Source organism: Pagrus pagrus (assembly GCF_965226575.1).
Source record: "Pagrus pagrus genome assembly, chromosome: 21".
NCBI lineage: Eukaryota > Metazoa > Chordata > Actinopteri > Spariformes > Sparidae > Pagrus > Pagrus pagrus.
The window spans coordinates 11,855,259-11,873,175 of NC_140208.1; the positions used below are offsets into that span (position 1 = coordinate 11,855,259).

The 17,917-nt window shown below is 39.5% G+C and overlaps 1 protein-coding gene across 1 annotated transcript in view; it reads left to right on the forward strand.

Moving 5' to 3' along the window:
* atrnl1b (attractin-like 1b) overlaps positions 1 to 15,416 on the forward strand; it is a 73,478-nt gene extending 58,062 nt beyond the window's left edge. Inside the window, exons 27-29 of the mRNA XM_084341418.1 lie at positions 4,490 to 4,597; positions 12,705 to 12,819; positions 13,397 to 15,416. Coding sequence (XP_084197544.1) covers positions 4,490 to 4,597; positions 12,705 to 12,819; positions 13,397 to 13,521 — 348 coding nt within the window. The 3' untranslated portion in view covers positions 13,522 to 15,416. The remainder of the gene's footprint in view (positions 1 to 4,489; positions 4,598 to 12,704; positions 12,820 to 13,396) is intronic.
* Positions 15,417 to 17,917: the final 2,501 nt, after the last annotated feature.

Consider the following 17,917-nt stretch of genomic DNA (forward strand, 5'->3'; position numbering starts at 1 on the left):
ACACGACGATGACGTGCAACTGTGAGTTCAACATAGGTCATAGCTTACCCTTGGACTCCCACTAATGAGTAAAGTGGAATTATGGAAATAGGACGAGGTGCCACTTAATTACTTTACAAAACCACTATATGCATATTATGGTACTACTGCCCACACAAAACTGCTCATTCACACCTGCGTCATATCGGTGTGATATGCAGTGGCTGTTCACGAGACTGCATATCCTCGTTTAGTGATCTGTGTGTGTGTTTGTCTGTTTGTAGATTGTCAGGTAGTCAAAAAAGGGAATTTGTTACCAAAAAAGCACATATATTTTGTCTTTTTCCTGAACACTACATGACTACACAATTCAATATATTGTTTTATTTTTTGTTTTGTTTTGTTTTTATATAAGGACAGTGCCTGTGGTTACAGCCGGTGATCTTTGGAAAGGACAAAGTGACCTGCTAAGGTGTAGAATATGCTCAAAGGCGGGACGACACTTACCCTTTTGTAAAAATCCAATGAAGGGAACAAAAATGCTGTACTCACAAGACAGATAATTTAGGCACACACTTGCCAAATTAATCGAGTTGCATAGCAATGCACTGCATGTCCATCCTTATCAAAACCGTGAATGGCTCCAGCTTGTGTTCTTGACTAAATCAGTCTGTCATTGCGCAAACGTCACTCAGTTTTAAAGAGTTCACTCTTTCCTTTTGTCATTAACTTGATACTCATTTCTTAATTGTCTCTGGTATTGTTCTGGTCCGTTGTTGATTGTATTCCCAGCACATTTTTGTTGTCTGTACCAGACACAAAGCAAAGCTTAGCATTCCCCAGCTTTGCTTTTGCTTACTTCTTATGGTTTGTTGCTTTTAATGAATTCTGCAACATGATAAATAACATTTCTGCTCCATGACATTTAGGATGAATGTTGTTGGATTTGAAGCGTCTGTGTGGGAAACCTTAATAGGCCGTGAGCTGTTTTCTTGTTTTGCAACAACCCCGCCGAGCCCTCCATCCTGCTTTTATCTTTTCGAAAAGGGCAAAATTTCTCATTTTGACCTGCGGTGGCCCAGCAGCTCACATCTGTACGTTTGGTGTTGCTTGTTTGATGTTTAATCGTGGAGATGTACAACAATCTAACATGAGCCCTCAAAAAGAAAAAAAATCAATCAGGTGATCAATCTCAATTTCATGTGGCTGTTTTTTTTTCTCCTCAGCTTTACCTCCCCCAGGGAATGTTTTCAGAGTGATTCAACAACGCTGTTCTTACACAGAACTCACCCGAACTTTTCTCTCGTTCACTCTTCATTAGAGAGTCTGTAACTGGTAAAGGTAAATGTTAGTTTGTAGAGGAATGATTCAAAATATTATAATATCAACATGGGCTGCATTGAAGCAATAATTCATTATTTATGATACACGTTATGTATGAAACGCACTGATCATGTTCCAGATTTTTAACCTCTTTGTGTGTTGCTTGTGTTGGATCGATGCATTATAGATGGCATAGACTGGTCTTTAGAAAAATATGTCGTACAACCCAAAGTGGGTCGCTGAATATACTTGGGCGGCCATTGATTTACCTGGGCAGCCCACCCAAGTAACATATATGTGTGGGAAACACTGCTCCAACACTGATGTATTTGTGATAGGCCACTATCAGCAAATGAAGGCAACCGATATATGTGTCAGCCTCGAATTTATTTAAGATTTACATTAAATATTAGCAAAATTTGAGAACATGATGTTTGGTCAGCCAGTGTGAGCTCTTTTTTTTAATTTTAGGCTCCACTTGAAGAGCTGCCTGTGCAAGTCTTAGTAATGAGTCACCGTTAGCTCCCAAATATCTAATCAAGATTTTTGACATATTAATTGAATACCACCATTTCCATCACTTTTTTCTGTGTACACCCTCAACAGACCTGTGATAATGTAAAAAATGAATAAAGTGCTCTGTCATCCTCTTTTTTTTAAAGCTGTCATAGAGATAATGTCTCTGATACCCCAAGATGTTTATTCAAAAGCGTCTTCTACAGACGTTTTTTCACTTGTTCATTCGTACAATGCTATCAACCTCTCCAGACTTCATCTGAATTTTGCCAATTAATAGCCGGACTAATGAATACTTAATATATTCAGAGTGATTGAGAGTGGGGGTCTGGACACAAGAATCTCAGGGTTATTACTACACCAAGGACAAATTTCTATTCACGAATGAGACCACCAGAGAACTCCAAGCTCTCATACAGTTGACCCAAACAGCCACACAGTTTTATTTGAGGGATAATGTGAGATAAGTGGAACGTGCTTCAACAGTGAAGCTAAAAAGTTCTGTTTTCTGGGCAGTTTACCATTAGCTTAGCCCCACTCCTTAGCTGCTGTTGCTACATGTGTCAATCTTTCCTTACTCTTGCTGACTTTTTAATGGGTCCTTAAACTTTTCAAAACAAGACACCTATATACCTATGACTTCATGGCTATGTATGTTAGTATGATGAGGAAAAATGTATGATTATTTAATTCCCACATAACCCTGCTTTGCTTACATTTTTATTAAAACAGGATTTAACTAATGTTAGCCTTCACAGTAGCATCCAGCATCATAAGCCTGAACCATGAGCCCATAACACCCAACAAAATGTCAGCAAATCAAGTTTTTATAGTTTTGACATATGTACTCGATACGTTGTATTAGTACACTTTTGTATGAAATTGTTCGTAAGTCTGTGCAACACACAATAGAGATATATTTATTGTACTTCAGAGAGGTGCAGAGGAAGGGCAGGTTATGAGTCCAATCATCACAACTGCCTGATGTGCTTTGTAATCTGAAGTACAATTAGATCTTAATGCGACACACTTAAGCTCATCACAAATCCAATACCAATCAGTGATGTCCTTGGCACTAAAATGGTGGCCTGTTTCGATATTGATCAGACACTGCGTTGTTGATGAAAGTGTGGTGCTAGTTGTTTTACAATATTGATTAGAAGGGAACAAGAGAAGCTATTTTCCGTTGAGTCTAAGACACAGAAATGGTGTCACTCTTGGGGAGTAACACTGCATTTTCATGGAGAAGCTGTAAGAGAATTTGAGTATGTTTCTGTAAGCTGTATACTGTATGTTGGTGACTCATGTTGCAGGCTTGGTAGTTGTCAGTTTCTAACTAAGTATTGTCCAGTTTCAAGTCTATTCCTGTTCCTGGTAATTGTAGTGGGATGGTTAACAAAAGCTGTGTTATCACTGCAGTTTGCTTCATATAAAAAAATATCGAATGGACAAAGTATTTTTACATTATAAACATTTTTTGTACTCCATTCAATTCTGTTCTACTGCATTACCAAATGAAAGACCTCAAATAAATCTCGGGCTCGGTGAGTAATGTGGGGTACAAAATAATTCCCCATGTGCGTTGGGTGTGTGAGTCTTTCAGCGGGTCATCATTGATATCTGCAATTGATTTTTAGCCTCATGCTGTAATAGCCTTGAGGGTGTATATTGCCATATTATTATTATTTTTTTCATTCTTTCTCATTTTGAATCCTTTGATGTGTATTATAGGCTCTTTCTTGGCATCTTATCATAAACTCAAGTTGGAGTATTTTATAACATTTTTATATAGGTATTATTGCCATCGTCACATACTATCATCATGATTGGATTGCATTAGACAAACCACTGACTGGAAATTGTATGTGGTTTTCAATACATTGATAGGATGCCTTTGGATGACAGTGACTTCCTTTAGTTCGTCATTATCGACAGCTGAGATTCAAAATGTTTGTTTTTTGTCTTTACAAATGTTATGTGTTTATGAGGGCTTTTTATATTTACGATTTATATCATACTGTATGTAAATAATGGGGTCCAAAAGAATGAGACCACACTGAAAATCTCTAATCCTGTCACACAAACTTGCAAATAATCAGGAAGTTTTCGGATTCCCAAAGGAAAAAAAAAAGTGTCAGAAGTCAAATGGTTATTCTAAGCAAAGACAGATGTTTTCAGCATCAGATCATGGCAAAACTAAATGTTTGCATGCAGTGCATGGAACTCTAATAACTGGATTTGCAGAAACTGGATTAGTTGTATCCAAAGCACGATCAGGCAGAACCCAAGCACATCACAAGAGGCTTTGTGGACCAATGTCAAATCATTCTTGGATAACATGAGTCCTCAGGTTTTGCAAAATAAAACATGCCAGAAGTCCATGCCAGCTTGAGTGCATGCTGTCATTGAAGCAAAATAAGGTTATTAGAAATAGAAAGATATTCTGAAATTCATGTACATTTATCAAGATAATAAGATGATATATAATTGTATTGCATTCATAACAAATGCAAAACAGAAGTAGACGTATCTTAGGACCTCGCCGTATGCATATAATGATATTTTATTATTTCAGTAGAGCATATTTCATTTTCCTTTCTTTATAAATCTAAAGCGTGATTAAACTCCATTCTGTGTTTTGCTCATCTGTCATCTGTGTTTGACTTTACAGCAACTGATGAGAGAGCGTCAGCAGATGGCCAGCCGTCCATTCGCCTCAGTCGCTGTTGCACTTGACGCCAGGGGAGAACAAACAGAACTGTTGCAGCATGTGGTTGATGTGAGTCCTGCTCTCTTGCTTACACACACACACACACACACACACACACACACACACACACACACACACAGATGATCACCAAATTAATGCTAAAACAATGTAACATTTTGAGTCTAAAACAAACTGGATGCCAGGAATTTTCCCATCTTTTCATTTTCACACAGGCATTTGATACAAGCAAGCTCAGATGTGTAAGTGCTCCAGCTGACATATAGAAGATTATTTTATTGTGCTTAATAATTAGGCCTCATTGTGCTGTCCTCAACCCGCTCCTGTCCTGTACTCACAATATATCATTTTATCCACCAAAGAATCTGCCAGTGATGGTCCTTTCTTCCCATGTCTCTCTTGTTTATATGAATTGCTCTCTGCAGTCATGGCTCAAGACTTGCTGACATTTTTCTGTCAACATTGGAAAAAACATCTTTTATGTAAAGCGATGTCATGTCCAGAGTTTTAAAGATTTATATAGATTTTTCAACACTTTTTTATGGTTGAAAAGTTAGTCATTATTTGAAAAGCTTCACTGAATCAGAGAGGGATATTAAAGGAGACCTTTTTCCTTTAATTCAGAGTTTTATATATGTCCTTGTGCATGTAAAAAAAATCTTGAAAGTAAGAACGGTCAGTCTGCACCAACAGAAAACACTGCTCCTGAAACGCTTCGTCAGTAGTCTCACCTATAATCCCGAGACTTTGCGACACTACGTCACAGAGTCACACATTTGCATAATTTATGCCTTGCAGCTAGTTTGGCACGTAAGAATTGATTTAGCACAGCTGCTCTGTTGTTGTTAGCGATGCTGGGTCAGGCCTGTGTGAGCTGACCAATCAGAGGAGACTGGGTATTTGAGAGGGGCGACGTTAAAGAGACAGGAGCTAAAACAGCGTTTCAGACAGCGGGGATACAGTGTTGCAGCACTGGACAATATGAGAAAACTGATGTGTTTTTCGTGCACTAAAGCATGTACACCTATTCTAGTAGTGACCCAAAATAAAATTATGAACCCAAAAATGAGCATAGTATGTCTCCTTTAAAATATTTAAATAGGACATTTTTATAAGTGTTCTATATCGTTACTACATGTTTCTGTTTAGCCTGATTTTGCATTTAATTTGGATTAATTTCTCCTCACATACTTCTACACACATGAAATGTTCTTGACTGACAAGTTGCTACCCACCTCTTTAATCCTCTGATGTGAATGCCTCCCATATAGACAGATAGTAGAGAAGAAGCCTGGCACTAAGTACAGCCTATAGGACTCGATGCCACATGGGATAAAAGCATATCTTAAAGCAATATGGGAAGCCAACATCCTCAAATTGACATCGGGGGACCAACAGTGTTTCTTCAGCCAAGGCCAGCGCTGTGTCACCTGCCTTCTGAGAGAAATAAAATCACTGTGGCAACCAGCAAAGAGGCACTGCATTAGCTATTAGTGCTGCGCTGAGTGCTACTCACCGTGCATTATGGTATGTGAAGGGCAATGTAAAGAACAAAAGAGGAGGAAAACAATGCTTCTTAGCTCTGAGTGCACTTTATTGTTGCACTTTTTAAAGCGGCGAGATACAATCTGAGTCTGAATGGTGTTGGGAACCACTGCTTTACCTTGATTTAAGTAAAATGTTAATCACATACTTGTCGGTGTGTGTCCTTCTGCTATCTAATCATTTATTCCACCGCTCCCTTTCCCGTCTCTGCCTCTGTTCCCGTTAAGGTAGAGACTGCATCCACTGGAGAGTGTTGCCGTAAACACTGTCCTAAGCTGTTTTGGAAATGATAACTGGAATAAAAACACATCCTCAGTCTTCTGTTTCTCGACCCTTTCAAGATGCAGACTGAACCTGTGGACGCTTAACTTTCAGTTTCTCTTAGATGTCCGCACAGCTTTTAAGGAAGTTACTATAAAAGTATTGTCGCAGAAAACACAAGAGAACTTTGTTGTTTTGGTAATAACGTACACGCCTTTGTCTTAATTTTATTTAACAGAAATTTGGCATACCAAAACATAAATACATTATAAATGCATTTGTAAGAATTAAGTGCTATTATGTAAATCATTTCCATTCCAGTAGTACGTGAATGGTCTCAAATCATATTTACTATCTGAGATTAACCTGGCCTTAGTGTCTGGTGTGATGTTAATTCCAGATGTGCAGTAGCCAAATGCAGTATTAACATCGTATATACTTAGTGAAAGGTCATAACCTTGCAGGGAATCAGCGATTCTAATGTTAAATAGACATTTCTCTGTTGAAAAAGCAAATATTTCTGTGGCCAGTCATGCAGATGTTGTAGCAGCCATAATAGTCTGCAGCTTCTGAGGTATTTATGCAAGCGCTGGCTTAGACACTTGTACATCTTGTTAGTCCAACATGCAAGTTCTCAGGTGTTACTATAATATATGACACATTTTATTTTTTCTAAGCATTTAGGGGTTAATATTAGGGATACACTATTACATCGGCTGAACATCACCTTGTTGTGTCTGGCACATTCATGAGCTACTAGCTTGTGACATCCCTGCCATCAGTTTGTAAGGCTTTGTAATTAGTAAAAAGAGTTTTATCACTGAGCAGGTAGCTGTACAGCAGGCTAACAAGGCTTATTTTGAAAGAAAAAAAGATTATTTTTCATGTGAAAGAAGGTCATATTCAGGATACATCTTAATTTTGTATGATTGAATTTGTGCTCTTTCAGAGATGGTGTTATTATGAAGGGCTGACTTACTTTAATAACTATAACAGGTCCATTATGTTTTGTTTCTCGGCACAAAATAGGGAATAATCAGCTACAGAAAACAGATTTTAAAAGAAGAAGACGTATGTTGTTATTTCTTCATACATACACAGGCCTGAAATACACACACACGCACAAACAGGACCTGTACAGATGCATTAACAGAGAGGTGTCAGAGCAAAGGGGGCTGCCTCGTATGGGCACGAGGAGCAGTTAGGGGTTCGGTGCCTTGGTCAAGGGCACTTGGGCACTGCTCAGGAGGTGAACCGGCACCTCTCCAGCTACCAGTCCACGCTCCGTATAGACTGGTCCAAGCGGGTCTTGAACTGGCACAGTATTGCGTTGAGTAGCTATAACTGATACATCCACATATATGGAAGCACACTATCTCGCTCAAGAAGACTTTGCCAGCTTTATAAATATTTCAGCATATTTTGGACTCGCTCCTTGAGAAAAATCTAATCTAAGTGGTTTCAAATGTGGCTCCAAATGCAAATGCATGTGTTGGACCACATACAGCTCAGCATTGCGTGCCTTGGCACCAGCTGAAGGTGAACCATATGAAACGAGCCTAATTCTCTTTTATAAAGGTTAATTGGTCAGCATCTGGCACCACTTAGCTATTGGAAATATTTGTTGATGTCAAAGAGGACACTGATGCCACGCTAGCATCACTGCTCTCTCCTATTTGTTTAATCTGCTCTGTTTGTACTTTTAACTCAGAGCAACTCGTTCGCTGACTGATGCAGACAAGACAAATTATAGAGATAATATTGGCATATAAACATCCACATTATGGAAGAAGCATCTGCAGTTCAAGTCTGATGTTTGCCTAAAATATTCAGTTTCGGGAACAAAGTTTAGAGTGATTTTTTGAAATATCAGTCATAGCTGATGCAATTTACGCAGGAAACAAGACACAGAAGGGCTGCGGCACAAAAATGACCCCTCACACTCATCCCAACACATGAAAACATTTAAGACCGTATTCTGTGATTGTACTGTCAGCGCCGATCTCGCTGCATTAGTTAGTAGCAGTTATCTGACACTGAATCTTTGCAGACACTCCAGCTGGCCTCAGAGAAAATGAAAACAGCCTTTGTGCCCGTTTCCTCCATTTTTGGTTGGTCGGTCCAAACCCCCAAGAGATGGACATTGCTGTTAGTGACCAAGATGTCAGCAGCTGTTAGACAGAGAGCCAGTCGGGTCCAAAACACTTCAGGCCCGGGCCTCGATGTCACAGATGTCTCCATTCACTGTGGCTGGCGTTCAACATATGGAACCACTAACGGACAGCTAGTATGATGGATGACACCTTTCAGCACGGGGGAGGAAAGCCGATCCATTGTGTGTTTGCATGTGTGCATGCATGTTTATGTGCTTGAATGCGTATGAATGACCGTAATACAGTCCTCGCGGCTGATTAATGCATTGTGGAAATGCAGGCTGTGTAAATCTTCTTTGGGAGATATGAGAATGGACAAAGCAATTTTAAATGCTTTGATAGAAAATGCGACCGTATGATTGAAATGGAATGAAATGATGTATTAATGTTTTTATTCTCCTTGGCATTGTCGGGAAAACGTCCGATATCCCAAATTAAAAGAAGCATTTCGCAGAGAGAGAGCGAGACGAACTTTAACTTTGCTATAATTGCTGCCTTTCACACAAACAATATTTTTTTATATTTTTGTTTTTACTTTAATTTTTAAAAAAAAGAAAAGCAACTTCATGTTTAAGGGCCCAGCCACACCAAACCGACATCGAAGAACTAGCAGAGACGAAGACGGAGTGTTGCGCCACTTCACAGAGCTGCACTGAAAACGCCATGAAAGATAACAGTTGACAGCCAATAAGCGTGCATTTTCTGCGCCTGGAGAAACCGTAAGACTCAGGACTGAGGATATACAAGCCGTTATTATGATAAAGCAGTGTTTTTGAGTCTGATAAAAGGCTGTAAGTGAAAAAAGTGGGAGAAACAGCACTGAGTGGGTGAAATCATGGATACTACAGTGACAGGCACATGGGGTTTTCCCTTTCTTTTTCTGTCTCTCTTCTTGAACACTGATTTTATTAGCTGAAAAGCCAATCAAAGTGATTTCGCTCACCAACGGGTTCTGCTGCTGATTATACTTTCTCAGTCGAGGGTCCACCAGTGGTAACAGTATGGGACAGCAACAACTGGCACCACAGACGCTCCCTGATTGCCCCGACTTTGTCCAACAGCTAATCGTCAGTCTGGTGTGTCAGGGCCCTAATGTGTAGGTTAAGGAATATGTACAGTTAAACAAAACATGAGGTGATGGTGGTCATACTGTATATTTAGTATGTGAAGGCAAAGGTTCAGTGGTTACGTTTGGAGTGGCAGTAGAGACGGGATGTGTAAGCAAAGGGTGTTTTTAATGTATACACAGTTTATGGGTTTATCCAGTGACTGGTGTGATGTACTGTACACTCTATAGTAATTGTTGAGAAATTGACGTTAACAACCCTAGAGCCCTGCTGCTAGCATGGCTAAAAGCAGTCTTTCTACATATGCTATACAGCAGTGACACAGCTGCTGTTACAAGTCCTCCAAACCAGAATGTTGCCTCGCGTTGCTAATTTGTTTTGAACAGCTGTAACGATGTTTCACTCAGTGGTTCGTGTACATTAAGTGTAGCCTGCAGTGGAATCTGTGTTCATCAAAAATCAGTCTAGGTTGATGAATGCGGCTTATATACTGTAGCTATTCATTAGCAGAATCACTTGAATGGACATGTAACGGCTGGCAATTTAATTACCTTTGTATGTCAGCGGTAGATACGTGCCTCTCGATCACGAACGTACCTGAAAAGATGCATGACATTATAGTGCTCCGATCATGTGGCCTAATTGGGTCGAGGAACCGTGCACATAAGCGATCTGTGTGTCTCTTTTGTTTGCTCTCACATGGTGCCTTTAGAGGAATGCGAATCATTCAGTGCATGAAATATAAAATAATTGTAGGTTAGAGGTAAGCAGACTTAATGTAGATCCCCGGGTCCCTCCTACAGCCGATCCAGGGCTGCGACATAGTTTTAAAGCGAAGTATTTTTAAATGAAACATATATTGAAAGGGTAGATGTTTGAAATCTGGCCTTGTAATGTTTATTAAATAAAGTTATATGGCTTGAGTAAAAACTTTGTAGAACAGTTTAACAATTAAACGAGAGTTTGTGTCTGTCACATTTAATATACTTTCTATTAATACTTTGGTCCACTCTTCCATTTCTTTCTTTTTTTCTTGTTTAAATAATTCTTCACCTTTGTCCTTGTCTCCATTCCCCTCATCTTTCTGTCCCTCTGTGTTAGTTCCAGCTGATTAATAGAACAGGCAAATGGAAAACAACCTGGGCCAATGCTGACAGCATTCATAACCTCAGCAAATTATTAGTATTCTGCAAAGAGGGCTGTCTGTTGATGAAGGACAAATTCAGCACCTCTCAGATTCAACATTTAGTCGCATGTTTGTGACTAAAAGGCTTCGAAAAATTGTGTTAAAACGTTTACTCTTTTTTTAACTACAGAGCTTGTTCATTGTTGAGCAAATCATTGGCTTCACCTTTAATTAGCTCCTGTATCTGGACAAACTAATGAATAAGTCATTTCCCTATTTTCAGAATTGGCCTTTCTTTTTTAGTGGCAAAATTTCTCGAGTTAGTGAAATTTAAATCACACTCGGCTTGCATGACAAGCATGCTAATACAGTAGTTGACGCATGCACAAAACACTGGTTTGGTGAATGTGGCTAAACAACGCAGTGCTACTGTAAATAGCTACCATTAGCTGCTACGCTCTTAATTTAAAGACATCTTAGCCACACCGAAATACATCACAATCCTGGATGTATTTGTTTCTTCGTGTAGAGTTTGTCTCTTCTAGTTGATCTTTTGAGAAGTTTTCAAGATAGTTGACAATTCATATTTGTATAAAAATGTTATTTTCTCATCCATTGTGTGCTGTGAAATGATCACCCATACTGTCTGTATTTTGAGGTTCATTATTATGATTACTATTATATTATGAGGCCCTCAATGTCACTGAGTAACTAAGAAACAATCTGTATCTGTTGTGAACTGTGGCATTTGAAATGGCAAACTTAATTGAAAGTTGCTTGGGGAATTACACTGCACGCTTCATAGGAAACAAGATTGCACTCACTTTTGATAAGCACTTACTTTTGAAGTTTTTGCACTTACATTGCAAAGAGTGGGTGAAGATACCAGCGTATTAATTTACATCAATTTTATGTTATGGAACGGTCCCTTAACAGCTTTGACATGTGTATATTCAGTAAAACGAGGGTCTTAGAGTCCAGGTGTAGTTTTTCAGAAAGGTGAAACAAGCAAAAAATTCCTGTGGAACATGCAAATACAAATTGGTGCACCCCTCTCCTCATTCTCTCATGTTTCAATGCATCCCAATTTTACCACCATTTTGCCTCTGCTGATTTTGCCTCCAACTCATCTCCATTTAAAATTTAGCCAGACACGGAGAAAAAAGGCAATTCTATTCAGACATGTTATTATTCCCCAATTTCTACCCGCTCATCCAAAACATGCTGTGAAACCCTTGACATTCATTATCAGGATGACATGTTTTTCACGCTTGAGACAAGCAGTTTTGGCCATTAACTCCGAGGGTAGGTCATTGCCTCGACACGTGGGCCGTCTGACAGGGACGCACACAAGTGTTTTTTGTTGTGTGACCAATCGAGCCATTTGTCTCAGGAGGAGGGTGACTGGTCTTAAATGCAGCAGCTCCAGCAGCTAAAATCGGTGACCATTGTTCCCTCCAAAAAAAGAAAATTCAGCAGCACACTTGCCATCGCAGAAACAAAACTATCAAGGCTTGTGTGTGACAGTCACATCACTTTGATTTCAGCTTGGTAGGTAGAGCAGAGGTATGCCAACCAAGAAGTCCAGGGTGTCAATTAAATACCTTTATCAAGCGTTCTGTCGGCTGACCTAAAATAGAGCACTGCAGGGATGACATGTTTTTGCAAGCTTACTCGATGGCTAGCATTACCATGTCTCACCAGTCAGCACTAGTATGAACACAACAAAGCTGTTTGCCTGTGTTTGGCGTGATAATGATTAATGTCCCTGACAACCTGTGTAGTCTCATGTAACCACGTGTTAGCCACCGTCTCTTTATGAGACACGTAAAAGACTCAAAATTCTTGAGTGTGGCATTCACTGACACATTTTATGTTGCAGAAAAGAACGCTAAAATCTTGTGTGCCTCTGTGGACCACAGACCTTAAAACCCATTGACTTTGAGAAGAGGGGACCACAAGTGCAAAAATGCTAATTCGTTATCTCTGTTTGTTTCTCTTCCCAGGGTGCACCTAAACCAGTTGCTATGGAGCCGTGTTCAGGAGGGAAAGCTGCTGTATTGACTGTCCTTTTGCGTCTACCCTCTGGGCCCTCAGGCTTACCTCCACCAGGACAGTCAGGTAACGCGCACACACAAATGTGTCATCTTTTGATTAAAGGAAAAAAAAGATTAATAGGTCACTTAAAAAAAAAATAAATCAAATATTATATGCCACATCAGAATGTTGATTGAAATAATAACATTTTAAGTGATTTCTGTTTTCAGCCTTGGCTCACACCTACTCAGTTGACGATGCCAACGGCGTCTAAATTAATTACTTGAGTCGATCTAATTATGATGGTCAGTCGATGACATTTCACTGCGTAGCAACAATTAGCACAACCTTCCAACTTCACAAACGTCTCACATCCTCGTGGTCAGTGATTTTACAGAAAAACTACTCTCGCTCTGCGCAGTTATGTTAGTTATAGTGTATTTTACCAGACAGATGTCAAGCATGGTTCAGTGACCCACAAGTCTTCATGGGTTTTTGTATTATTACAGTGAGCGGTTTAAAATGAGACTCACTGAATTCAATTTATTATTTACTATTACTATTGACGTATTATAGAAGTGTAATCCATCAGTTTTTCAGCTGAACAAAGCAACTTTTGGGAAATTGCCCTTACAGTTTTCTTTTCTTTTCCTTTCTTCAGGAATCATCGTCGCCAGTGCGCTGATAGACGTTTCACAGCAGAAACCATCAGATTTTAAGGACAAGTCCCAGGCTTTAAAGAGCAGGAAAGCCCTTCCTCCAGCTCACCAAGGCACCTGCGTTTGAGTCCCAACCCGTCAATCCATTGGATCCCTTTTTGTACCATCTGAGGTCACATTGTCCCAACATGCTGCAGGTCCCAGCTGGAGGCCTTGCCAGAGGCACGAGTCATGGCTAGAAGATTTCATTCGGCTGCTACCACTCAGTCCCAAGAGCACAACCCTTCTCCATCCTCTCCTGCCCCCTCTGCTCTGCTCTGCTCTGCTCTGCATAAATCAACCTCTGGTCAGGTGATCAGAAATCTTTCTCCAGTCTTTGGAACAACTTTTCCTCCACATCTCTTCAGCTTGGGCAGTCGTCGTGGCAAAACTTGTGCCGAGAGGGAACCTGGCACCTGGAGGATGTGCCCCTTTGACACTTCAGTTGTAGACATTTTGACACCTCATTGTCCATTTGCTCAGCATGAGGGAAAAAGGAAAGGTGTCTGTACATTGTGGATTTTATCAAAGTTGGAAGTATAAGAGATGGTTTAAAAAAATGGCTGGTAGATTTCCAGTCAATGATGCTGCCTATGGGGGTTTTTGTTCTTCTTTTGCTTGCCAACAAGTGGTATTCTATGGTGCTAAAGCATTTCATTTCTATGACCATCCTGACTCTTAACTCAGCCTTCGCTGTGTGGACTGAATTCATTCTGCCTTTTTGTGGGGGAAGCTACACGCTAAGCTATCTGACTCTTTTTAACCCCCGCTTGTTATCATGATAGTATTTTGACAGCTAGAGTATTACGTCACACCACTTTTGCCGATTAGCTCGATCGATCTGTTTTAGCATTTACTGTACATATGTATCGTCCACCCAGCTGAAGCTAAAGTCTGTATTTTCTGTGGGGTACATATACAAATGCTGCAGAGACATGAGACTGCAATCACTACCAGCGGCATGTGGGTGAAGACTGCAAAAACCGGAGGAGCCACGAACAAATCATCAGTCATCAAAGTAAAGCATGGAACACTCCCCAAACTTTAGAAAAAGATAGATGCATTTTATTCGCAAACTGGAAGTTTCCTTTGTTGCAAAAAATCCTTGTGTTAACTGTTAAAGAAGTTACAAAAACACAGAGAAACACTGGCGCTCTTGTCAATTCTTTCTGTAGTTTTGTTATCATTTTGCTGTGCAACTTGGACATTTTGATCTCGCCCTTGGATTGGTGTGGTGGGGTGGATGCCTCGTAGGAGAAAAAAAACGTCTGCATACTAAAAATTAGACCAGGGACATCGTGCTCCTCTGGCTGTTTACTAGTTTGTTTTGTACATTTTTTTAAGAGTCTTCTGAAGCTACGACTTTGTTCCCATCTTTGAGTACAAGGAGTTACTTTACCTTTTTATAATGCCTTGGCTTTCCATGAACTCCTAAGGAGGGGGCATGTTGATCTGCAGAATTTTAAAAGCTGTCGACCATTTTTAGCCCACGACTCCACCCTGAGCTGTACAGTGTCTTGTTGGAACAAATGTGAGTCTTTGTCACTCGTATCTCTTGAGATTTCATGTGTTTGTCAGGTTTTTATGACAGAATGGCAAGAGATTCTCATTTATTTTAGGCCTTGTCACCTGTTATTATTATATCTATGATAAATTGTCTTTTGCTACACTTGTGAAAAGAGCATTTCTGTTAATATTTTGTTTTGATATTTAACGGATTCCTGTGTAATAACACATTTACCTTGATTATTATTGTTGACTTAAATCAGTTGATTTAATGTCGACTCCTTTTTGAATTGTACATCTTTTAAGGACTGTATGGGCATTGTCTTTCTGTTGCAAAGTGGTCATTATGATGCATTTCATAAGGAAAGTATGCCAGCTAATTTTTTTTTTTGTGTTTGTAGAGTAACCCCATAACAGTGTCATTACACAGGAATCAGGGTCTCACTGTACCGTGAAAAAAGATGATAAACTGCATATCAGTAATATTCAGTGTATTTTAAAGATGGACAACATGCCAGAAAATAAAAAAACAAACCTGAAAAACTTTTTGCATTGAACTCTATTCACATACAGTACTTACATTTTAATACAGGCAATGTATCTATACTTCTACTTCTACTCTATATTTCTCGACTGTCTGCTTCTGCCTTTGTGGTGCTTTTGTCTCTGAAGCTTAATTTCTGATTGCATTCTGGCACCTCCAAAACTGGTTGGTTGACTCAGCTACAGAACATTTTGATTTCCCTCTGAAAATTGTGTTAAGCCTCCTTTGCACATAGTTCCCTGGGAAATTACTGGAGTAACCTACTGCCTTTGTTCCAACACATCCTCACACCTAAAAGAGTGAAAATGACATATCACAGTATGACCATTGCAGCGTACCAGTGACAGGCACACAAACCTTGGTCATACTCTCGTTGTTTGGTTAGGTTTAGGCATTAAAACTACTTGGTTAGGTTTAGGCATTAAAACTACTTGGTTAGGTTTAGGCAACAAAACTACTTGGTTAGGTTTAGGCAACAAAACTACTTGGTTAGGTCTAGGCATTAAAACTACTTGGTTAGGTTTAGGCATTAACACTACTTGGTTAGGTTTAGGCACTTAAACTTCTTGGTTAGGTTTTATACAATATAACAATTATATATTTTATATTTGCATATACATTCTCTCAATAATGGCATTGCAGACCTATCAATCAAGCCTCTATCTAAGCAGTTTATTAGTTTAATATAATATAACAGACAGGAAAAAAATCTAAACCTAAATGGGGATTAAGTTGAATCCAGTTTTGCCATTTAATATTCAGCAAGAATGCAGTCAGAACAAGTCAACGAATACAAAGTGTGAAGGAAAAGGTAGGTTAATTACACAAGTGTATTATAATAAATTATCCTGTAAAACTCTAGATGAAAGCTAAACTAAACTAAAATGGAGGAAATTTCAGAAAACATGAAAAACAAACATGGATCACCAGCGTTTTAATTATTTTAATTTAATCCGCAAGGTGACAAAAAACGTGTGATAAAAATTAATGTGCGGCATTATCCTCTTTAAAGATCAGCCCGATGTTAAGAGGTTTGTCCTTCAACGCGCCGACACCTTTCAGAGTGCTTGTGCTCCCTCTTCAGTGGCGTGCATTTGAACAAGGATGTAAAGAAAATGGATGCAGCCTGCCAAAGTGCTCCTCTGGATAATCCTCATTTATACTCAACAGTATACTCATTAGCTGCAGGTGCTCTTAGAGAAAAGCCACTCCAGTACCCTACAGGAGTGTTTGCCATGTGGGTTTATTATAATGCTGTTGATGGCAAGAAACCTGGCAAGTTAAACCTATTTAGTGCAACTGCATATATGAAGGGCGCTTATACTGTATAATGTATATGATCCAGTTCAGTTTTTACACAATATCCCTTTGAGACCAATACTTTCACTGTGATTTCAGACTGCATGGTCAAGAAAACATGTTGCTTTAAAATCTCTAAGGTAGCTACGGTAACATGCACTTTGAGCAGAGAGCTTTTTTACCTGAACCTCTCAGTTTGAAAGAGACTGTACTCGCCCTGTGTGCACTTGTAGCATGTTACAGCGAGGTGACAGCTCCGGAGGTGACAGGTGGTCTTAAGGCTCCATTGTGCTCTGTAATTTTGTAGCGCTCCCGGCTGCCAGTCGTACATTCGCGCCTCCCCTGCTGTTTTAGCGATGTTGACGACTGACACGGTAAAATGTCCTCAATAAAGGTACATTAGTGCAATATTTGCCATTTGTGCAACAGCCAGTATAACTGCGTAAGAGCCAATGGATGACAAATGCATGAAACTTTGTAGACACTAACTTGTACTGAAAATATAATTTTATGTAGATGGAAACAAACTCTTCAGGACATAAACTCAGGCTCCATGCTGGGCTGATGTACGTTACAAGAAGAAACTGTCAGTAAATCTTTAAACCAACATGCAGTATTGTCTATATGCCACATGGACTTCATCTGAGGATAGACTGCCTCCGTTCCGATAAGATTTCCTAATGAACTTTTCTTCCGAGGTGTTATATGTAAGAATTGTGCTCAAATGTCTTAAAACATTTAGTTTAAGTTATTCCAGATGTTTTCAATGATGTCAAACCCAGAGAAATCTACAATTTTACCCAAGAAAGATGAGCTTTTCTCCTCTAGATCAGAGCAGAATCCGATGTGGCTCCAGGTGTTTATTCCTCCAGAAGGTCCGGCTCTGCAGCCGACTCCCTACTCCAAACCAGGCCGGCTCAAATCGGCTGAGCAAAGAGAATTTGTGAACACTTATATGAGCAAAGACTGGCTGAAACATCACATGATGAAATACTTTTCCTTTTGGCTCTGGAGTAGATGTTGTTCCGTCTCAGATTGTGTGTTTCTCCACAGGACTGATAAATATCTGAGGTCCCTTAAGAGACACATTACTATATTGAAGACAAGGTTTTATTTTGTTTTTCAATTCACATAT